The following is a 24408-nucleotide window of genomic DNA, read 5'->3' as shown; positions in this document are numbered from 1 at the left end:
AATTATATTAGAGTTAATCATAATTATCTATGATTAAATCATTAATCAGAATCATATTGAAGAAAAAATATTAGCAGCCTCTAGATAAATTTTTGTGAATGGTTAAAATGAGAATTACAAATATTCAGAAAAAGAGTGAAAAGCAACAAACCCATTTTCTTTTCCTGAACCCTTAGATGTCAGCTGAAATGCTCTCTCTCCAGGAAGGACCTTTCTAACTATCCCTCCATCTTTCCATCATATTGCTCACTCAGTGTTCTTTAAAGTTCATTAAAGTATCTTAATAATTTCTTTATATTGGTTTATTTTTATCTGCCTTCCCCATAGATTATAAACTTCTTGGAGTATATTGTTCATTGCTGTATCTCAGCACCAAGAAGACTTCTTAGCATTTATTACTCAAAAACCATTTTTAACATGCATAATCTATGTTCTACCTCTGGGTGGCTTCATCAGAGTTTGTAGTGCATAGGTAGGATCCTCATTTATTAAGATATTTGCATTTTATTTAAATATTATAAAGAGTACTTTGGGGGAGAAGGTTTCTAATGGTTAGTTATGAAATTACTATTTGGGTTCCAATATTATGGCAATGAACATAAACTCACTCTCTAAAGGTAATTTGAAATTCATAATATCTATTGTATGAATCACAAGATAAATCAGCCTTCAAGCATTCCACTGCTAGACTAACTATCAGATGATTATATTTATTGTACTAGAAAACAGCATGATAACCAAATTTAGGACAAGAATATAAGCAGGGGAATTGCTAACGGGTCTGAAAAAAAAAAGCTAGTCTCATTTTATAATGTAAGTCAAGTTTAAAGGTTTCCTGAGAGTGGGTTAGAATACAAATTCCAACGAAACACATCCTGAGTATTCTGGGAAATAAACTTGATTCCTAGAAAGCCTTCTGTGAATATTGTAGAAGGTTGAAGGGACAGGGTGGATACATAAATGAATGGGATATACTCTGAATGCCAAGATTTAGGACACTACAGATATCAATGACATTCCTTCTTACCAAGTGATACTAGGCTTTGGATGCCATGTGGTGCTCCTTTTCTTTGATAATGGGTGAAAATTATCAAAGAGAATATAGTTCAAATTGCTTTTCTGAAAACTTTCCATTAAACAACTATCTAAAATCTGATCTCTAGAAAGGAAAAGGTACTGCTTTAAGAAGTACTTTTCTTTGAGGGATAATTTATGGCATAAATTTCATCACTTTATGGAACAAATCTCATTACCTTCAAACTGTAGGAGAAATTCGGAAGACTATTTCAAAGCTGCTGATGCCTGTCAGGAATCTCACTGTTCACTTCATTAAAATATACATTAAAATTAGAGTACAAGAATATTTAACATTCACTGCCACTCCTGTAGTCAGTAATTTGCATGTGGTAGAAATCACCTAATAATCAATGAATCCAATGAGTTTTGACCAAATTTCACAATCATCTGAAAGAAGGCCCATTGCATCACTGACTAAAATGCTTCCCAGTGTCCTGCATCCAATGGGATTACTGTGACCTCTTCAGGGATCTGCCCTATTGATTGGAGCATATTTGAAACACCAAGGTTGTCTTATCAAATTATGGACATACTGCTGAAAATTCTTTAAGGATTTTAATATTGCTGAAGGGAATAAACTGAAAGCACAAATCTTCATAACCACCTTTGTTGGTGAGCAAATGTTCTTCAAATGATATGCATACAAGTTAAAAAGTAATTGTTCTTTTTTTTAAAATATTGGTAATTTGATAATACATTCTGGAATATCTCTAGGGTGTATGAAGACACAAACAGATAAATGATGTAAAGAGGTACATATATCTTTGCCCATAGACATAATAAATGCAGGAATAAAATTCAGAAATAATATTCTGAATTTTAAATTTATGTATCTTAAATGTGTATTATATGCAAAAGAATGTATATAAGGTACACGGAGATGAACTTCATATCTAGCTAGCCCTCACATTCAACCTGGAAGTGAAGAGCTAAGATATCTGTAAAATATAAAAATCATTCATTTTAAAAAATCAAAATTTATAACAATACCTGATGATGCTATTATAAATCAGAACAGAATTGAGTTGATCTGTTTCTACTTCATTTACTCTGAGCTAATGTAAACCATAAGAATATTACATAATGCTTTATGAAATACCAGTCTAAAATTATTAATTATCAAGTATAAGAGTTTACTCATTCCTGAAAATTCATCATTTATAGTTGCAACACAACAGTGACTATTTTAATGCCTTATTATTTTCCCTAAAAGTTTTTTTTCCTGAAAGATTAAAATATAAATTAGAACATGTTTAGGGGGCAGGCAACGCTACCATTTTATAGTGCCTATTCTGGTAGAATAATAGTATATGGAAGCAATTTTTTCTGATCCTTTTCAAGGAGTCTTGTGGCAGTAAAATATGGCTTTTTTCTGGAATATGAATAACATACAGGAAAATAAAATATAGATAAGGAGGAAGTAAGCAAAAAATCTCTAGCTGCAATCAGATTTTTTTTAAGTAGGTAAAATACACTTACCAAGAAAATATCAGTGTGTGTTTAAAAGAGGGAAAAAAGAAGCTTTAGCTGCCTCTAAAATCTCTGAAGGACAAACCAAAGGGATAGACAAAGGTTAAAGGATTCAAGATAAGATGCAGATTTTGATAAGTATCACACCTGTAGTTGTGAAATAGTACAGAGAAGGAACTTCTAGTCCTTCCTTGAAACTGGATTGACAGTTGGCTATAGTACAAGAAAGGTCTCTGATAACTGAACTGAATATTTTGAGTAGAGGCTACATGTCTCCAAGATAAAGATGCTCCATTTATCACGACTTAATAAGTGGAAAGCTCAAAACTTCCCCGTTGACACCGAAAAGGACAGATTGTTGATACCAGTAAAAGTCCGTCATTTATAATTCGTCAAAACAAGGCCAGGTATGGGTGGGAGAGAACACATTGTTAAAATTCTACAACTTAAACGAATCATGGAAGAGATAACTGACCAGTCCTGCTCTATGGGAAATGTTGAAAGGAGGTGAGGATACTGAATGGAAGGTTTTCAGGGTCAAGGAAGTGGGCGTTCTAGGCTGGGAACAACCAAATCCATTGTACCATAAGCACCAGATTATTACTTAAGAAATCACTTTGCCACCATCTCAGAATCCAAAACATTTGAAATGTTTTCTTCATTTTCTATTTGTTGTATATTTTACAAAAATACATGTATTTTTACATATTATAAAGAGGGAGGAATTAAAATCAAAATATATGAAGTTAAAGTAGCAATTTCCTGCTGAATTTTGTACTTCATTAATGCTAACTTTAGAGTTTGCCTAAATATACAAAAAGATATTAAGATGGCTATGGACAGTAGTATCTGAGACATATACAGTGTATAAACCAATATTACCTCAATACAAAAGAATCTTGGTATTCCTTGATTAATCAATAACATTTAAGCTTCAGTATGTACTTCTTATGCAAGGTATAGCAGACGCAGCCATAATTTTGTAACCGTTCTATAAAAGTCACTAGTGCTATTGCCACTGGAAGCTGATTTTATGATAATCTGGCTAAAAGCCCATGTAGAAATCAAGTCTTGCTATTAAACACTGTTGTATTAACCCACTTGGACAGGTTACTTAACCCACTTGCCCACTTGTAAGACAGAGTTAAAAATATTGGTGAGGTGCTTATTTTTAACCTGGATTATGACACGAAAAGGAAATAGTGACATGAATAGGAACTTGGAAGTTATGTAGCCTATGTAAGTGTGTAACAGCATCATAGCTTTCAACTTGACCAGTGAGGTTTTTGTTGTTGTTTTTTTGCTTTGCCCATGTGTACTGGCTGTGTATTACTAAAGGAAGTGTATTGGTCATATATTTTTGTGAAATTATGTCATATTTGTGTGTGTTATGAATTATTCAAACTATTGAATTTGTCAGGAATAGATGTTAGTTTTGAGAGCAATGTGTTGTATCTCTAATATGTAACAGTTTGCACTCAAATTGTGGTTAGACTGAGAATGACTTTGGACAGTTTTAGATGGTAAGATTCTTATTAACAGAAAAAAACTTCAATCTTTGATTAGTAAGATTCTTGCCAAAAGCAGGTTTTTAGCAGGGTAACTTGAGACCATATTCTTGGTAGTCTTAAGTGTCTCTTAGTTTCAATGTGAACGTTCTAGAGTCTCATTAATAACAAAAGGAAAATTCTGATTATTCTTTTTCTCCCTAATGAAGCTTTCTAAATCTCAGACATGAAAGGTTTGCCATTTTAGCAAGATTTTATTTCTAATGTTGGGGAAAAGTAAAGTGAGAATGAATAATTATAATTTTTCCCTGTCATTTTTTGGAAAGGCAAATAAAACTAATATGCAGTGAAAATAAGTAGAGCTTCAGAGAGCTAAGATGCTTCTTTCACAATAAAGAGAATATCATTGTCGAGGTCCAGTTTTCTTTGTTGATGTTATTCGCTGATGTAGAAAACTATTGAAAATTTAAATTTATAAAAATAATTCTGGTCAGTTCTCACTGAATTCAGAAGTTAGTTGTTGCTATTAAAACAGATAGGAATGTGCCTTGGATGCACACATTTTTATGGTAAGTTTTTTTTTTTTAAATGACAAATATAGTCCTGTAAAACGTGGAGCAAGAAAAGAACTTGCCTCTATCAGAGTTACAATTGAACACCAATAGAACAATGGAGGAGATGTATGCACTCAAAAGCAAAGGAAGCCATCTTGACCACATTTCTCACGTGATATCTGTAGTGAATTTTGGGAAGTTAGTCAGGTAGAGTGGAGAAAGCACTGGAGTTAGCTCTTCTCAGTCATAAAAATGAGAATAAAAATACCTCAGAACTAAATAATTCAACAAGGGAGTGTTTTGCAAAACATTTCATAAAAGTGACAGTTGTTTGACTTGTATTTGCTTTGGGCACAGATCTGATTGTGCCACTTCAAAGCCCTTTAGTGGCTCTCTACCCAGTCCAAGTACCTTAACCTGACATTTCTATTGGGTGCTAAGCCTGAAGCTCCCTTACTCTTATCTCCTACTTTTTGTCTCCTCTCGACTCTATTCTCTGGCTACTTGGGTTAACTCCACATTTACTTTTATCAGTTTTACTATTATGCCTAAAATACTTTCAATGTACTGACATCCCTTACTCTATCTTCCCTCTGTCCTTCAGAATGAATTACTCCTTTTCATAGGAGTTCCTAGATTGGTCATGATAAGCCACCCAGTATTCGTGGTTCCTGTATTATTCCTCTTGGTAGACTGGGAGCATCTGGAGATCAGATTTGTGTTTCTGTATTTTGGTACATCCCCACACGACCTACCACTTCTCTATGTGAAAGAGATATCTTGGACATTGAAAGGAATTAATTTATGGATTGTGTTAGTTGACTTGAAAGATATAATAATGGATTTAATGCCTAACTAAGCAGACCATATACATATTTTCACTTACTAATATCACAAGAGATATATATTATTTTTATATTACATCAAATTTAAAATAACCAATTGACTGTTAAAATAAATACTTGACTACTGAACTATCAAAGGAGAGTATGTGGGATATAATAATGGAAATTTTATTATTTCTGCTTACATATTTTCTGTGAATTTGGGATAAGTGTAAGTTAATATATTATTGTACCTTAGTGTAAAGAGCAAAGCTCTCAGAGACAAATATGCAAAGAAATAACACTTAACATGACTGCTGTTAAGTATGTAAAACACAGTTAAAATAGCAACTCTAGATGCCTTTTATAATTCAAATGTGTGAAAAGATTGAGACTACCTATATGTGTAGTAGAACCAATCTCAGTACCCAAACAATTTTTAATCTTAAAGAATGCAGGTTAGGGCCTCCCCGGTGGCGCAGCGGTTGATCGCTGGGCTGCGAAGCTCTGCAGCACCGGTTCATTTGTTCCCTGGCTGCTGGGCGAGGGTCCCACATGGCGAGCAGACCTCCCCTGCTGCCCGCTGCTCTCCTCAGCAGTGTACTTCGTCAGTCTGCCTGTTCTGCTCTCAGCTCTGGCTCAGGTGAATTCTCTCACCCTCCCGCGATTCTGACTGTACCCAGTGCTTGTATAAATAAAATCTTAAAAAAAAAAAAAAAACTGTAAAAACAAAATGCATGTTAGAAAAATTTGTTGAGAGTGCAATTTGAGGGAAGTCAAAAGGAAAGAATGATTGGATTCTAGCTTAGGTGTTGACACCGTTTTTCTGCAGAGAGTCAAATAGTAAATACTTTTGAGCCATGAAGGTCATTGGTTTCTTGGGCAACTACTCAATTCTGCATTGCAGCCTAAAAGTCAACATAGACGATAGATGAATGAATAAGCATGACAGTTGTCCAATAAAACTATTCATAAAAACAGGCAATCAACTGGATTTAGCTCATGGAGTCAAGCATACTGACCCCTGTTTTAGACTTGTGGTTATATGTAATTAGCATTGTCATCACTATCACTTATTTAAATAATAATTTATTCAAAATAGCATCTTTATGTAATACAAATTAATAAATCACAATAGTCACATTAATTGCAAATTTGAGAAGGTCGAGAAGAGTAATATAATAAGTGGAGACATAGATTTTTATCATTAATTGCCCATAAGTCTCAAAGGAAATAGGGCATCTTGAATCAATGTTTCTTATTCCGTGTTTCAGTGAATTTTAGGTGATCTGTGATATGTTTTTGTGAAATTTGATTAAAAGCAGCTTAGTAGTTATAGTAGGGAAAATGTCTGGTAGTTTGTATGAACCGTTGGTTGTGTGCCAACACAGTCATCTCTACTGCTAGCCCTGCTTTAGAGGCGTGCATGGACCTACCGCTAAAGTCATGGCAACCTAGGTTACTTGGCTGGTGAGTGAGCCTACTCTGAAATCCAGGCTTTGCCTCCCTACTGAGCTCTTAGCTATTACATTACATGTACTGACTCTCAAACAGTCATTTTCAAAATGCTAAAGTGAATTCAGCACACTAATGTACATCTTCTATTTCCAAGAGATGTTTTTTAAAGAATGCATGATTTCTTAAATTTACTGGACCATGGAAAAGAAATCGATGATCCTTGCAAACAGCCTCAAAGGGTGCTACTGTTCCCTTGAAAGAGTCTGGAAAACACTTTGTTACGGCAGCAATTCCCAAATCCAGCTGGTCATTAGAATAATCTGGGAAACATTAAAAATACACAGACTTTAAGGAATGTGAATTTTGGTAACATTTCTGTTTTAAATGACATAGATAATGACAGTTTAGGGATATTCCCTTATTCTAATATCACAAAATCAGATTTTTGTATATCCCATTGGTTTTATTCCATTCCTGCTTTAGGGGCAATATGAGAAGTTTTCAGGTTAGAAAAATTCAAGAATATGGGTCCTTAGTTCCTAACATCACCAAGTATAAGGCAGGATAGCTAACATAGTTCCTTTGTTACTTCCTAGTAGACAGTAGTCTTTGTGTTAACTGATATTTTTTTATTTTATCCTGTATTGTTTGTTTAATTAGAGTTTTTCATCTTTTAGACAAAGGACCCTCCTTTTTTCTTTGCCTTTGCAAATTTGCACCTTTTTTTTTTTTTTTGCAAATTGTACTCAGTCTGTGTCAAAGACTGATTTTAGATATGCCAATATTTTATTGTTTTTGTCTACTTGTAACTTGGTTTGTCATGGTGATAGGTCCTGATATCACATTTCTATAGACAATTGGCTGGAACAAATCTTTACATCCAACATATTTATTGGAAAAGAAGATGCAAATGAGTAATATTTTACATTAAATCTGAAGGTAGTAATATATAGCAAAAATTGCCTTGCAAATAATGAGCTCTGTCATTGAGGTGTTTTCATTGTTTCTGTTGGTCTTTTGTTTTAATATCTGTAAAATAAATGAAAGTTCTTTCTATGGTCAACTCTTAAAGTAGGAAGGACCTAGACTACAAAAAACAAATTCTAATGCCTACCTTTTATAGAATTTACATATACCGATATTAGAAATCCAATTCTATACTAAGTAACAATGGTAGTGAAACATCAATATTAAAACAAAATGATTCCAAAATCCCCACCAAGTAATGCTTAATTAAGAACTTTTGTGCAGTTAGAATTGCTATAAATGACATGCAACACAATAACTTTCAAATTCCCAATACTATGTATTCTTCACAAGACATAATGACCTTTTTTATCCATCCTATAGCTAGAAATATTAAAAGTATGTTGAGTTTTTGTTCATGATCATATGACACAAGAGGCCTGAGGAAATTAAGAATTGTGTTCAGTGGACTTTTATCCAAGTTAGACAAAGTGATACAGTCGTAAAATTATATCATCTGGAAGCTATTTCAGGAGATGAATAATTTTTCTTGTCACTGTGGTACTTTATTAACTCTTTTGGTGGTGTCATTAACTCCTTGCAAAGATGGCTTTATTGTAATGTGCTTTATCGGAGGCCAGAGGCAAGAAAATCAACAATGGAGGTGTGTCAGACTGAAATTACTGATGCTAATCAGTAGTGACGATAAAAGTCCAAGGAACAGACTCTCAAATAAGAAATAAGGCCCAATTAATAAGAGCTATTGTGTAAGAAAGATCACCTGAGTAAGTCAATCCACTGATTTTAAATTGCTTCTTAGTTGTGTTTTGAGTTCTTCCTCAAAAGCTTTGAAAAATACAACTAAAATATAAACTAATAGGTTTTTCTTATGTTTTCCTTCATAAAACACAATGCCTATTCTAGAAATCAAACCATAAGAAAACAAAAAAAATATATGATCAGGATGAATAAGGAGGAATAGAAATAAGAGTCACCTAATATTAAAACCTGAGTTCCTTGAAGAAAAACTTTCATAGCATTCAAACATTCCTGCTTCCTCAGATTTAATACACAAAAGTACAAATCAGTGCATGTACAGAGCAATTTCAATCTGGATCATACAGATTTATAATTTCCCATAAAATATATAGGCCTGAATTATGACATAGGAAATAGAAAAAAATTATGCTTGCTAATATCACATTGACCAGTAAAATCACAATTAAAAATAAGCAAATTTCCAACATATCCAAAATCTTTTGCATCTGGGGGTAGAGTTTGGAAAGGAGCCTACCAGATTATTCTTAGCTCCATCTTTGCACACTGTTGGAGAGTCAGTGAGGATGGGCAGCAATGTCTATAGATCTGATGAGTAACCTCTAGTCTAAGGTATCACTGACAGTGACAAGCTCTGTAAATCTCAATGTGGCTGCAAATCAAACACTTATTGTCCCATGCACATGGCACAGAAGCCCGCTCACAAATCTCTGTAGTCAAACCTATCACACAGCTATCACCATTAACAGCAGCATCTTGCAGTAGGAGAGACAGCAATAAATATTGGTGGGTATGAAAAACTACTCCTACAAACAACTACCCTAAGGGTTAGCACACCATCAGTTCTCTTAAAACTTAAAACAGGAGACTATTTATGACTGAAAAAGGTTTATTTTACTCCTGTAGGGGTTAAATTGGAAGACATTTCTTATAATTGCATTCCATTTTTTAAAAAAGATTTATTAATGCGTATAAGAACTGGGGTACAGGCCAGAGCTGTGCGGGGTGAGGGGATTCACTGGAGACAGAGTGTGGAGCAGAACAGGCAGATTGACTGAAATACACTGCTGAGGGGAGAACCGGCAAGCCAGGAGAAGTCTGCGCCAAGTGGGTAGCTCCCTGGCTGGCCTGGGATCGAACTTGTGCTGCAGTGGCTGTGGATAGCTTCATAGATTGCATCTTATCCCCTTGCGCCACCAGGGAGACCCGCACTCCATTATTTTAAAAAAGTGCTAAATGAAAAGGATCATCGCCTGTTATCACTGGAGCTTTAGAAAAAATATTTTAGAAACCTGATCTAGTCTCTAGATTTAATGTAGCTTTATTGAATCAAAAAATGCATAGTGAGCACAATATGAAGGTAATAAAGGGTATGAGGAGCTTTATAAGTATATGTTTTAACACAATTGATTTATAATCCCTGATGTGGGTCAGAGATTATACAAATTCAGTGGAGGTTCTAGTTATTTACAGGGATGGGAATTTCCCATTGAGAGTACACAGTCGGCTGAATGCTAGAATTTAGCCTCAGATGAGCAACAGTCACTACAGATTATCATTATTTAATCTGTTATTTTGTAGCAACTTGAAAGAAAAAGCCATTCCTGAATTTGCTTAGACTGTTTTATGTTAAAATGTTCTGCAAAATAGAAACTGTATTTTGCAAAGTTGGCAGTTGTGGAATTAATCTTACAACCTCTCGATAGATTCTCAGTTGTCTTTCTTATATGAAGTTATAATGTTTTCCAGGACTTTCTTTGGATGAATCTCACAACTATTCCTTAGAATTCATAAAACCCCTTTGGGAAAAAAAAATCCTTAAACTTCACCCATATTCTCAAAATCTTCCCATTTCTCTATTATTAAAATAAATACCATCATCACACCCCTGAGAAGATGCACTCTGTACACTTTGCCTAGTGTAAACATCTTCATTCTGCAGTGCTAAGTCAGTGGATGGGGTACAGTGAGTTGTGTTTCCACAAGATGTTAACTTTTAGCTCTCTCAACTGAGATTTCTTTCCATCTTCCACTGTTTTCTATTCTTTCGTAGATTTGGCCCACAGCTCCTAGAACATGTTATTTCATATTTTAAAAAAGGATATCAAATAAATCTCCAAAATCTAATTCAAAATTCCCTCCCACTCAAATACCTTTACAGATGTAATGTTTTGCATTGAACACTAATGATGTGGTCATAGGTAATTGAGAAACTGTCTTCCTGTGACTATAGGCACTAAACTGCAAGTCAACTCTAAATCTTAAGTGGCGTCAATGATTTTTTTATGGGTGTGATGAATTGGCAATATGTACTTCCAAGTATTTAATTTCCTGTCTTTGCTTCTTTCCTCAATATTTATTAAAAATTTTGGTCAAAAACTAGGCAGCTTACCATTTAAGAGACAACATGCATATAGGATATACAGCATAAGAACATCACTACACTGAATGTTCTAAAACTGAAAAGTAGAAACCTGATCAACTCTGTCTGGATTGTAATGAGGAAAGCACATGGGGTCAGTCCCAGCACAAAAGGGCAGATTTTGGGCAAACCCAGAACCTGAATTGGAGACTTTGGATGTTAACTGCAGAAAATCACTTTAAAATAAAAAAGCTATGCAAAAGCTAAAATAAAAAAAGATCTCTTTTAGTGTCTGACCTAAAACTAAATCAGTACAAGTTTTGAAGTATAAAGGAAATCCAAAAAGGCTAATTCTAGCTGAGTAAGAGTTATAAAAATATTCAGCAAAATAAGAAATTATTTCTTCCTTTGGGAAACTCAGCATGAGACAGTTAAGCACAGAGCCAAAGCTGGAGAGCTTACATTTCCAATCACCAATCCACTTTTTTGTAGGAAATATGCATTGCAATGTATTATTTACACTCCTTATATCTAAAAAGTAGGTGCCAATGTTATTTTGCCTGGGTACACATAAAAAGAAGATGAGAGAACATACTACACAGTGACCTTTATTTTAATGCAATATTATGGGGATATGGAAAATCTAGAGTTTTCAAAAGAGTAGAGAGAAATCCATTTTCTGCACTAAAAAAAATGAACCCTTTTAAATAACATGATTCCTCCCATTGAGTGACATATGTGGATCAATTTACATTTGAATTTGGTCACCAAAAAAGACTGAGGGACATGTATCTTGCAAATGTATAGAGCAGAGAGCATAATTATGCCAGGTGGCCAGTATAACACTGGGATAGAGATGGAATCCAAGATGAGGCTGGGGCAGGAAGGGGGTAGAGAGAAGACATTGGAAATAGGTTCTCAATGAACAATGGGTGTCATGAACTTTTATTTCCTTAACAAATTAAAGGAATTCAATAAAAACAGGAACTAAGGCATTTTTAAGGAACTCTATTCTATAGTTTGAATTGTAAGTTGACTCATGACACTATTCACCAAAAATAATGTTACGTAGTTCACATGGTGTTGGGAACAGAGACCAAGAAAACCAACTCTGTCCTCAGCCTCCAAGGTTTCACTTGTGTAGTGGGAGAGACATGTGGTTTCCCATTCTGCTACTGTAGTGTAGCAGAGCAGCTGAAGGTGGTGAAGAGCTTAGATTCTGAAGCCAGGCTGTTTGAGTGTGAATTTGAGTTTATCTACTAGAAGTGTGTGATTATCTAGTAGACTTCTAGTAGATAAACTAGAAGTGTAAGTACCTTAGACTTTGGTACTTCAATTTTGTTATCTGTGCTGAAGTATAATCCTTCAGTGTTATGAAATGAAGTGTTATTTACAAAAAGGTACTCACAGTGTCTGATTATGACTACTATTCTTGTCATGGAGAGATGCATGGTATGCTGTAGACTGTAGAAGACAGGAGTGAGAGCGAGTCCAGTAGGACTTTTACAGGTTTGTAGTGTTGAAGCCATATACTGTGGTACAGCATGGACAGACGCACAAGGCAGAGGTCACTGATGTTGATAGGATGATGAGTATAGATTACGATAGGAGGTTTTAGATGTTCATTCTAAAGACTGTCTTGAAATTTTTGTGCTCACACATATTGGCTATCTCATTCTTGGTTTTCTATAACAGTTCTACTTCTCTTCAGCCATTAATATCTCTTCACTTCTATGCTTGGCTACAAGATAATGTTGCTTAACTAAACATGTAACTAGCTCATCTTTATGCGCAATAACCCACTCAGGTCCTTCCCCTGCAGTCTAATCACATATACAAATTTCCCTCTTACTAGAATATCGTTTTCATAAGATCTAGCTATCTGTTATCCCCACCCTCCTCTCTTTATAGATTTTATTCATCCCAATGTCTGCTTTGGCTTAAGCAGTTCTCTCTTTGGAGTTTTAATCTTCCCCAATCATTTCAAGTTACTTCTCTAAGAACAGGTTCAACTTTGAACATCATAAACAAAATAAATTTTGTTTGATCAAACATCACACTATATTAATAGACTTCTAACACCACAGCTTCTTGGTACTGAGCTTCACAATCACATACTTTAACTCTAGACTGCCTTTCTCCCTATTATGTCTACACATCGCTCATGCCTTCCTTGTGAGTGTAGGTTTTACTGTTCAGATATCTTTCCAGTGTAAGCATATCTATGGTATCTTGTGTACTAACAACAAAAACTCAACAAATGCTTGGTGGATGAATAGATTATGTGTAAAAGTATTCATAATACAACCTCCTTAAAACTTGCCAAGATTATTATGTGTAAATTCCATACAATTGTAAAATTAGTGACTTGTCCCTTGCAGGTTGAGTTGGGAAAGAATGACTATGGTTGATTTTTACTTAAGTGAATATAGTTCACATAGATAAGTGAAACATTCTAAAAGAGGTGTTGAAATTCTTTGAATTGAATACTTCTGAATTATGAAGTGCCATTACAAAATGTATGTGAAAACAAGACTAACTTAGTATATAGAAAGAGGGAAACAATTATTTATTCTCTATCTGTTGTGTACCCAGTCATCACGAGGCTGCTAACTTCACATAAAATATCTCATTAAAACTTTAATGTTTCCTCCCAGAGAAATAATAATTAGTATGGCCATTTTACAGCCAAATGCCACCAAAGTGCAAAAAGTTTTAAGCACTCCTTCCGAAGTCTCGCAGTCAAGTGATGAATTTGGGATTTGAATGCAGCTCTGGGTCTGACTCTAGAGACAAATGCTTTGAGAAGTTGTTGCAGCTTCATTGTTAGTATAATTTGACAATTGTGGAAATGCAACAAATTTTCTTGGTCTCAGCTCCTCCTTCATATGAGTTTTCCCTCAATTATATCTAAAGCTCTTATGACTAAATGCTTGTGAATGTGACATCCATTTATTTTTAAATCACATGGCATAGAGTCAGGTAGGGAAGTTGTATATATCAAAGGATTATATATTGATGACAGCATGGATATACAATTAGAATGATGGAATTACTAACTTCTTCATTTCTTTGTTGGTAGTTTAAATATTGATTACCCAAAGTTATAAAAAAAAATCTGTTGTTACCTGATATGCTCTTTAGCTTGGGTTAAGCTATGAGTTGCCATTCCTATAATACCTTTTTGCATTCTTCTCTAGATAAATATGCATGTTAAAGGAGAATGACATGATTCTAGAAACATCCCTAGGATCAAGTCACAATTTGAGGTGATTAATTAAAAATAGCTAGTGTCAAGTATATACAATATTTTACAATAAAGCCATTAATAAATCTACTTCATTCAAAAAGTCTCACTTCTCAATATTGTGCAAAATAGTATAGTATAAGAAAGAAAAGTCTAGAATTACATTCATGTATAAGAAAGTTAAATATGGCAGTTATTAAATTGTACTGCATGTCATAAGGGACCTAATTAAAATGATTGTGTATTTATGAGTAAATGACCTACAACCTGTAATGAACTGAATGCAGAGAAATGCAAATATATAGAATATTCTGATCATGATTTGTTAAAACCTTCTTTCCCCTCACTGACTTTTTCCACCATTTTACTTAGTTTAAAAAAAAGGAAATGAGGTCAGTGCTAGTAACTGAAGTTTCCCCTCAAACAGTCACCATGAAAACTAGCTATATTGTCCTGTGCTTAAGGTTCTGAACACAATGTCACAGAAATTGGGTAGATGAAAATCTTCTTTATCAAGCCATCAGGATGATAGACACTCCAAGGCACAAACTGTCATGTTTAAGGAGGACATTTTGATATATTAATTATATACCCTTAGGATTCAGATCTGGCTTTTCAGACATTTTAATTAAAATCGGCCATTGCAAAAAAAAAACTTCAAGAAGAGATAAAAATTAAGTCCAAGTTACTTGAAAATAAGACACAAGCATAAAAGACTAAGGAATACCACAGAAGCTGAAAAAGTGTTAATGTATTTTTTACGTACCTTTTACAAGGGACTATGATAAAAATTCAGGGTTGCCTGGGCTCCTATAAGTAAAAAAAATCTAACGAGTAGAAAACAGAATGGGCACCATGTTCACAACAAGGAAGGCCAACACATATTCTCACTATGAAGTCAACAGTTCAAGTGCATATCTATAGCATTTTCATTTCCAACCACTATAATTCTAGACTATAAGCAAATGAATTCAAATGCAGACTAGAAAGTCACACACACAAAACTCTCAGATTTAAACAGTCACTTAATAAATAGCCTATAATCACATAGCCTATAAACAAAATTGTTTCCCTTAGAAAATGTATTTTGTAGTAATGTTTAAGGACAAAACCAAAAGATGTTAAGTGCGTCCCAAATACTCGTAAGGGAAAGGTTATCCTGAAATCCCACAAACTAATTGGTTATTTGTTGACCATGATGGTACTTAAGCTAACTGGGATCATGTCGGTGTAAATTAAAGGGAAAGTAAAAATAAGTTTTTTTCTATTTTTAAGTTTAGTTTATCAATCTAAACTTAAGTTTAGTTTACCAATTATGTTGCATGAATAGTATTCAATATTGAGGGTGACTCATACCTTAAATTCCTCCAAGATTTTGTAATTTTTTCCATGATATTCACAAAAGTTTTTCACTTCTTTGCACTCAGGACAGCATCCATTGTGTTCTACTTTAGTACACTTTGGGTGAATTTTAGGGCATTCTGGCTGGTCACAAACAGGTCCATCCAGAGCACAGACACATGGACAGTTGGAATGCCCTGGGAAAAATCGTTCTCCCAACTTGTATACAAAGCCACTGTCATCCACACACCCTTTCCCTCGATAGTCATCAAAGATCAGATTATCATTACTAGAGGTCTGGTCACTGTCATCAGCAGGATAGTCTTCATGACTGATGGCAGCAGAGGTGACTAATCCAGGGATGACCAACAGAAGTATGTAAGCTTCATGAATATGAAGAGCCATTCCCCTCCTCAAAGGCTTCTGGATGTGCTCCTAATATTAAATATGTTCAGCTCCTTCCATGGGCATACAAGAGGGGTGGGCTGAAAAAAAGAGTAAGATAAAGTGAATATAGATTCATATAAACCCATGCCCTTAAACTGTTTGAGACCTAATTGGAAGGTATTAGGATGTTGAATAGACTAAGTTCATGCAACTATTGTATACTTTTGTGAAGTTTAAAAGCTGGTTCTTGGCAATATATGCATTAAAATTTGTTCTTTGAGTTATGTCATCTAGGAACTGGCATCTTGAATTTACATTCTAAATTTGAAAGAGCTAGCCTGTTGTAAATTAAAAGGAGTGGTTTTGCTGAGCCTCAGAAGGTGATTCTAAGTAATCATAAACTTACAAGAATATTGAAATTCACATTTTTCTTTAAACAGACTAATCAGTAATAAAATATACAATGTTACATAACAATATATTTGAAAACTCAAGATATTAGTGAGAAAAATTCTACTTCAAGGAGAAAGGGAAGAAACCAATAGTTGAATGTAAATTGTAATTGGGATGGAGCTAGTATAGAGAATTTTCTGCTTTATACCCATAATTGGAACACAACCATGGATTCCACATGGGTTACTTGTGGACATGAATCTAGATTTTGTTCCAAGAAGAAAAATATTACAACTATCCCACAGAGGATAACAGAATTAAAATACAAAAGAACTCTATGAGGATTTATATTATTATCCACATTGCTCTTTTACACAGAAAGTAAGCTCCTAGTGGGCAGGAAAGCTGTAGCTGTGAATTTTTTTTTTTTTTTAAACAGCAACTAGTTTTCATGTAACACTTCAATGCATCATACCAATATAAAATAAATACCATTCATAGTCTTGAAAATATATCCCCTTTGGAATGATGAAAATACATAAAAAATGCCAGTGTAAAACTATTGAAATTTCTTAAAAAGGTAAGGAGCTATTGCCATTCATAGAAAACACACTATAAATTTGATGGTATTGATTTTTGCAAACTTCACTCAGTATTAGTGTTTGGTGTGGAGTGTTGGTAGTGCACTCATTTGTTGAGAGTGACTCATAAAAAAGCACTGGGGAAACTGACTTTAGGGAGTGGTAAATAAGGAAAAGTGCTATCCAGTAGTTCATTTGTCTATTTAAATGCTAGTGGCTTTTATTTCAGTATTGCTAAGATTGTACATAGGACATTTTCAGACTGCTTAGAATGTTAGTCCTTAGTTTATTTTTAGATAATAAAGGAATAAATCAACTCTTTTCTAACATATGGATGATTTCAAATAAGATGAAATGGTATTAGGAAACTTCATGAACTACTATATTTGCATTTTAAGTTAGATATGCAAATTGTAGTAATAGTAAAATGGAAGGTAGTATATTCATGCCCTCCAATAGAAAGCTGCTGTCTGATATTAGAATTCCCTTTGGGTAGGTAATGATAAAGGAGATTGATTTAACATATGTCAAAAATAATGAGTCATGACAGAACAAAAAAATGCAAACCTGTAATTCTACTCCAGAAACTGGAAGCTCCCTTGACAAAGCATTTTTTAATCACTTAAATTACTATAGAAGCCACAACCATAACAGAAGCTTCTTGAAAAAGCATAAATATATTGTACTGATTAAGGCATACATTATACATTTCTCATGTATTTAGAAAGTTTATCTTGGAAAAAAGGAGCTATTGTGCTTCCTTGTAGTATTCCAGAAGTATCTGGCAATGCATGCAGAAAAAGCTACACAAAATACACATATCATTTGGTTCAAAAGAAAAGACAGAAAAATGATCTCTTTACAAGCTACAGGTAGGCATTAATGTTATCAGGCTATGGTAAATGTAAACTTAAAGGTGAAAAAGAGATACAATATCCACTTTATATAAACATGAAACATTTTTTTTACATGAAATACATTTTAAAATCTGCATGGAGAAAACAAGCTTTTCTTTGGATAACAAAGTTCTTAGATTATTTTTTTAATTCCCCCTTCATAATTGAGCTACTCTAATGCAGTTGAAGATACTATTTAAGAGAAGAAACATTGGAGAAATCAAATCTGTATCTGAAGATTTTAAATAAGTAACAAACATCACTAAACTGAGGATCACTTCTCAGCTAAACTTTCCCCCGCCTCATATTCCTACATATGATATAAAATGACTGCATACATTCAGGAAAACAAACATAACTTATGTCATAAGATACACTTACCTAATCACTCTGGAGGTTAATGGTGGTGGGGGGGGGTCACAGAACAATATTAACGAAAAGATCCAGGTGTGTTTTAGGAAAGCAGTTCCTCTTCAGTTTTCCAAAGAATACATTTTCAGGCATGAATTAAAGGTAATCCATTCTACCTCCCATTTCAAAACACAGTCAAGAAGCAGTCTCCCTCCCTTCCAGAGAGAAACACAGCAGACACACATAAGAAATAGGCTTTGGACCTGTCTTCAGAATTCAAAGCAAGAAGCAATGCTGGTCCTGTAGAAATCCAGACCCCAGTAGCAGAATCATGTTGAACTTATTTTTAGAATTTTCTCAGATCCTTCTATGAAATTTCCCGGCTGATTACGCCTCCTCCACACATGAGTTCACTTACACAGTGTTTGCTACGGCAGTAGAGGTGATTTGGCTAGGCTCTGAGGATCACAAACAGCAACAGCATGCTGTAGCTTAAAGCCCACTCCGCTGGCAATACCATCAGCATCATCCACGATAGGTTGCTTGAATCCCCTCTTACACACCATAAAATACTAACTGTGGACGTGAGGGAAAGGAGCAACTTTAGCTGGGTTTCTGCATCACTGAGAGCAGTTTGCAGACTGCTGATTTGGAGCCGATTCTGCCGGCAGCCGGGAATTCCTCAGCACCACGGACAGCGCCAACAACTGGCTTATAAAACCAGCTCTGTTGCAATCCCGGAGCTGCTGTAGACCAGGCTAGAGTTCTCTAAGCAATAGCACTTCATACACCCGATACTTCTGTTAAGAGGAGGAACGCACTGTGCGTTTAAAATACTTATTTCTATTGAAATTAAAAATAAAACATTGTAATTATAACTAATGCCTTCTTGGTAGGACTGCAAAGATGAAAGTTCCAGAAGAACCTTGCTTTTAGATTTAAATCATCTGCAGCCTCCGATTATTATTAATAGATAAAACATATCATTGTCAGAGAAACTGAAAATGTGTGTTCCTGCTTCTATTTGACCCTTTGTTTGCACAAAGACTTGCTACATGATTAAACTTCAGGTCTTACTGCAGCTTGGATTTGATTTAAAAAAAAAAAAAAAGTAGCTGGGTCCTCCTGCAGTTTGTTCCCTAACATTCAAAATCAATCTCGTGTAATTCATCTAGTCTGTCATTAGGCGTCATTGTAAAGCTGTTTCTTCCAAATCCCTAGCAAAGATGCTCTGTTTCTAAATTCTTCTCAAAATGAGAGCGAAAAAAAGACCCAGACACAAATGAGCAGAAAGTTTTTTTTTTTTTAATTGGTAACAGTATAAGCACTAAAACATATGTCCAGATCACATTAAAGAACCAATTGTAAATATTACCTGCTGGCATATTTAACCAGATATTCATTGGTTTGAGACTATGAGAGGCATTTCTTCCAAGTCTTAAAAGGAATGCCCTCTGCAGTGGGATCTACTGATGGTCAAGACCATGTTCGAACAGTGCCGTCAGAGCCTCCAGAAAACAGACTGTCTCCATCATGAGAAAAAACGACTGTGTTAGCCTCACTCTCATGGCCCATCAATTTGTGAATCTGCCCTGATTTAAGATCCAGCAAATGGATAACCCCATTGCAGCTTGCCTGAGCTAAAACTCGACCTAGGGGCAGGATGGAAAAAGGGGGAGGGAGTAGGGGAAAGGGAGAAAGAGAGGGAGAGAGAGAGAATCAAAGTTTAATTTCAAGAAGTCATAAGAAATGGATTATGTTTCATAGGTACTTCAACAGACCTATGTTTCATGGTAGTCATTAAATATAAATTCCTATTTGTAGAGCAAACAATTTGAGTCAAAATTTTTCAATGAAGTAAAACCTAATGTTTTATTTGCAAAGATCACAAATGTCCTGATAGTCTCCTTATATTGGAGATTATTAAATAATTTTAAGATTGAATACAACTAAGCAATGCAACTTTTAAAAATGAATTATTTGTGGAAAAAATGTTAAAAATCTTAGGTTTCAAAATTTATCTGTTGCAAAGATTATATATACTATAATATTTTTATTTTTATTATACTAACATATTTTTATTTTGAAATGGGTATTTTATGTTAAAATTGCTTAAAGGAATGATTATCATAAGTATATATTTATGCTTAAAATTATGATACTCATGAACTCAACATTTTTTTTTTTTTGGAGTTGAAGTAAAAAAAAATCTCCAAAGATGACTTAGGTTTTCTTACTCTAATTTAAAATTCAAAATTCTGTTAAACTAAGGTTTAGTTACATAAGAGCGCTAAATACAGCACAGACTACTCTCATAATTCTTAAACCATATATTTGAGTGAATAATTTCCTTAAGGTAAAAAAACAAATCAGCAATCCAATTCTGACTAATACTTTCATTACAGAATTCTGGTACAAAACAATTATGTAATTTAAAGGTAAATAAAAATAGTAGAGTATGTTCATCTAAGCTCAATTCTACTTAGAAGACATACTGGTGTTCTAGTAACAGCATTTAAGCTAGATCCTAGATTTGTACCTGAGGTAGACAGTTCTATATAATACTTAGGATAGTCTAATGACACAGAAAATACTCCCCATTATATAGGTGGAAAAAGAGAAGCTTGCAAATGCTGAAAATGGAGGGAGCAGGCATTTAATCACAAGCACTGTGAATCCAGAGCCTGGGCTTTTAGTTGTTTTTTTTTCTTCCCACATCCAGCATAGTATTGTTATCAGTGATGCCTTGCAGATTGTAAGTAGGTAATAAGTTGTAAAAATCGATTTTGTTCATTTCATATTATCATAATGATATCATTATAAAGTTACTGTGAAATATGTAAAATTATAGCCCAAAGTGTCACAGCTATCTCTAAAACAGAAGTTATAAAAGTAAAGTTAACCATGATAAATATGGCCTATTTGCAAACCTTTATAACTTAGTGGGCTTCTTCATCTAGAACAAAGCCTGACAAAGCAAAGATCCTTAGGATGGATTAGAGTGTCCAAAGCAGCAGATGTGAATATTTATTATAAACCCTCTTCTACTAAGTCTTTGCTGACAGAGGCATTACATATGGGTTTCACTTAGTCTCATTCTATAGGCAATTGCTGTTTGTGACTTTCCTAAGAATAAGTTTTTCTTGTATTCTTTATACAATAGCTAGAAAGGGGAGTAAATATTTTCTATTTTTTAAGCCAAACTAAACCAAAACAGAATCAAAACCCATGAAGAAAAAAGATCTAACTCTAAACCATTATTTTCATTGAAGTGAAATCTGTAAAAATTGTAATTGGAAATCTTTATGAAGATTCGTTAAAAAATTCAGAAACTTTCTTCAATGAAATAGAGAAAATGATAATAATGGAATGTGAAGATAGGATTATATCATCCAGCAACACCTTGCTTTAGGTGTTTCAAAAATCTGTCTTTGCTAGAAAACATCTGAGTCAGCAAGATTATAGTGAGGTTTTTCAGGTTTACTTGAAGATTGCAAGACTGGGTGTGTGTGTATAATTCCTGAAAGGGATATAAATTTATAACTATATTAAACTTTAAGGTATAGTGGATATTACATGGCATGTAGTGTCTAATGTAAAAAATTAGTTTTGCTGAGAATAGAGATGCTGAACTTTAAGTTAGAAGAGCTTCAGAATTACCAGAATGTGTCAAGTGCTGTGTTAGTATCTAGTGAGAAAAAGGCTGCATCTTTCAAAAGCAGAGTGTTCATAAATATGTGTTGTGTCTCTTTCTAAATTTCCCAATGATTGGCATTGAAAATTAAATGACAGTATTAATAATTTGTGGTACTCATGCCAGTCTTATTGACAAATTTAGGAAGATTCATCTACATTAAAATTGATAAATGGAATAAAAATATGGCAGAAATACAATTTTAAAGTGTCTTAAGAATCTATGTAAAACTTACACTAAAGACAAATTATGTTTACACTTTATAAATTCTAATTAATCAAAATAATTTTCTTGTAACATAATTTTTGAGTGATAATATTGGTTAACATAAATGTATACATTCTTTAAATATCACATGGACTGTAAATATAGAATTAAAAATCAGAAGTACAGTTTGTCAATATTGATTGAAAAATAAAAATAGCCAAACTTGTCATGAACATGTACTATGTGAAAAAAGAAATGACTGCTTCCTTTCTTTGGTTCACATTTAAATTATTAGGACGACCACATACCTCACAGTCTGAGAAGAAAATAAGCAGTCCAGGGAGAAAATTGATTTAACTTTTGTTTCTTCATTCACATGTCTCTGAAAACTTGGTACTTTCATACCAAGAATGTTAAAATATTTTCTTGTTGGTTAAACCACTTATTTTGTTGACCAATGAGGATAACAAGTATTACTATCCACTTTAACCTGCTGAATGAATTGTCAACTTCATTTGACTTAAGCACTAAATTTTGCCTGCTTTCAAAAGTATTTTTCTGCTATTAAATAAACCAACCAACCTTTAAAAATTAGGTCTTTTAAATTTCAGTTCCAAATAAACTTACAGATTTTCCTTTAACATAGCTCCTTTATACATATTTTAAGGAAAAAAATTTAAATTGGCCTAATAACTTGAGCACAACAGTTAACAAATGCTTATTGCATGAGGGGTGTGTGGTGTGATGTGAATTAACACAAAGACCCTTATGATCAATTTTTTAAGTAGAAAGGAGCTGAGGCAATCTCTTTTTCTTCTAGGGAGACTGGAATAAGTTCACAGAAGCCATCATTTATTGAGTATCCAGAGTTGTGTTCTACACTCAACTCGAAAGTAGATGGTCTCTCCATTTAAGCTAATGAAGAAAGACATGCAGAGAAGGTAAAGCCAGAATTTGAATCAAAATCTTTATATTCAAAAAATCTTGTTTCATTTACTGGCTTTAGTTTCTTTTGTAAGACAAAACTTAGGTAAGTAACAGTTTGGCACGTCTTCATATATATTCATTAATTCTTATGTATGCATTCTAGTGCATGTATTGTATATAGTAAAAGTCATACATAATTGACAACTAAAAAGGCTCATAGTACATCCCCTCCCATAATTTGACTAAAATTATCTCCTCAGTTCTTCTACAGTTTCTGAATATTCTCATTTTTTCTAGACTCCAAACTGCAGTGACATTATTTATGTATACAAGAGCCAGGGTACAGGCCAGAGATATGGGGGGGTGAGAGGATCCACCAGAGACACAGCGGAGAACAAAACAGACAGACTGCAATACACTGCTGAGGGGAGCAGTGGGAGAAGCAGGAGAGGTCTGCCTTGCCATGTGGGTTGCTCCCTGGCTGGCTGGGGATTGAACTGTGCTGCAGATTGCTTCACAGTGCAATGCTCAACCCCTTGCACCACCAGAGAGGCCCCCTCTCAACTTCTATTTTTTTTTTACTAATCTAGAATCTGCCTGTTTTCAACAGTTATGTCATTTTTAGATGCCAGGACCAGCAAAATAATTTTTTGTTAGAATTTCTGTCTATTAATTCCTAAGGCATTTCTTGAATTATGTCACTTACATTCTAAAATAGCAAAAATTAAAAAAAAAAAAAAACAAAACCAACAAGCATCAGCAGTTAAAACTCAAATTCTCAGGTTTGGTTTTGTTTTAGATCCAGCCATCTCATTTCATAAACAAAGAAGCTGAGAGAAAGTGACTTGCCCTGGCAAGAAAACATATATGGCAGCTTCAGAATTTGAAATCAGATCTTTGACTCCTATCAGTGCTATTTATAATAATTCCTTTGGGCAATGAGTAATGGTCCTAGTATCTTCATTTTTTCACCCAATATACTCTTCCATAAATTCTTGTATTCACCACCAAATTATTTGTCATTTTTTGTATATATTTTTTCCCTTACCTGTCTCTGTGGCCCTTGACCACTTCTTCCTAATAAAAATCAACCAGTTTACAACATACCAGTTAAAATTACTTTACCATGTTCATACAAGGCACCTCAGATTTTACTCATCTGACATTTACTATATTTTATACAGACCATTCACAAGGTAATAAGATATATAATTAACTATAATTATCAATATATATTTATTTTACAGCCTTACCTTCTTAACTTTAACAAGGAATCACTGTTCAATTACCTTGGAATGGGGAATATATTTTTGCTTTCCCCAACTTAGCATACGGGCTGTTGTATCAATACTCAGTGCTGAGTATTAAGAATTTTCACAACACTGGGC

The 24408-nt window shown here is 34.1% G+C and overlaps 2 protein-coding genes across 3 annotated transcripts in view; both read right to left on the bottom strand.

Annotated features, from left to right (window-relative positions):
• Window positions 1-24408, bottom strand: part of VWC2L (von Willebrand factor C domain containing 2 like) — a 106844-nt gene that overhangs the window by 10422 nt on the left and 72014 nt on the right. Inside the window, exons 2-3 of one of the 2 annotated variants that reach the window (XM_037523991.2) lie at window positions 18223-18407; window positions 15600-16069 (exon numbers count right to left, since the gene is read on the bottom strand). In XM_037523991.2, coding sequence (XP_037379888.1) covers window positions 15600-15989 — 390 coding nt within the window. In that variant the 5' untranslated portion in view covers window positions 15990-16069; window positions 18223-18407. The remainder of the gene's footprint in view (window positions 1-15599; window positions 16070-18222; window positions 18408-24408) is intronic. The other variant, XM_054700065.1, reaches the window with a different exon arrangement.
• Window positions 19482-24408, bottom strand: part of SPAG16 (sperm associated antigen 16) — a 696030-nt gene continuing 691103 nt past the window's right edge. Inside the window, exon 16 of the mRNA XM_054700063.1 lies at window positions 19482-19844. Within this exon, the coding sequence (XP_054556038.1) occupies window positions 19669-19844 (176 nt within the window). The 3' untranslated portion in view covers window positions 19482-19668. The remainder of the gene's footprint in view (window positions 19845-24408) is intronic.

This window comes from Talpa occidentalis, unplaced genomic scaffold (assembly GCF_014898055.3).
Source record: "Talpa occidentalis isolate TD23 unplaced genomic scaffold, MPIMG_talOcc4v2.1 talOcc4.3, whole genome shotgun sequence".
NCBI lineage: Eukaryota > Metazoa > Chordata > Mammalia > Eulipotyphla > Talpidae > Talpa > Talpa occidentalis.
This window is presented reverse-complemented; position numbering and strand designations above follow the sequence as displayed.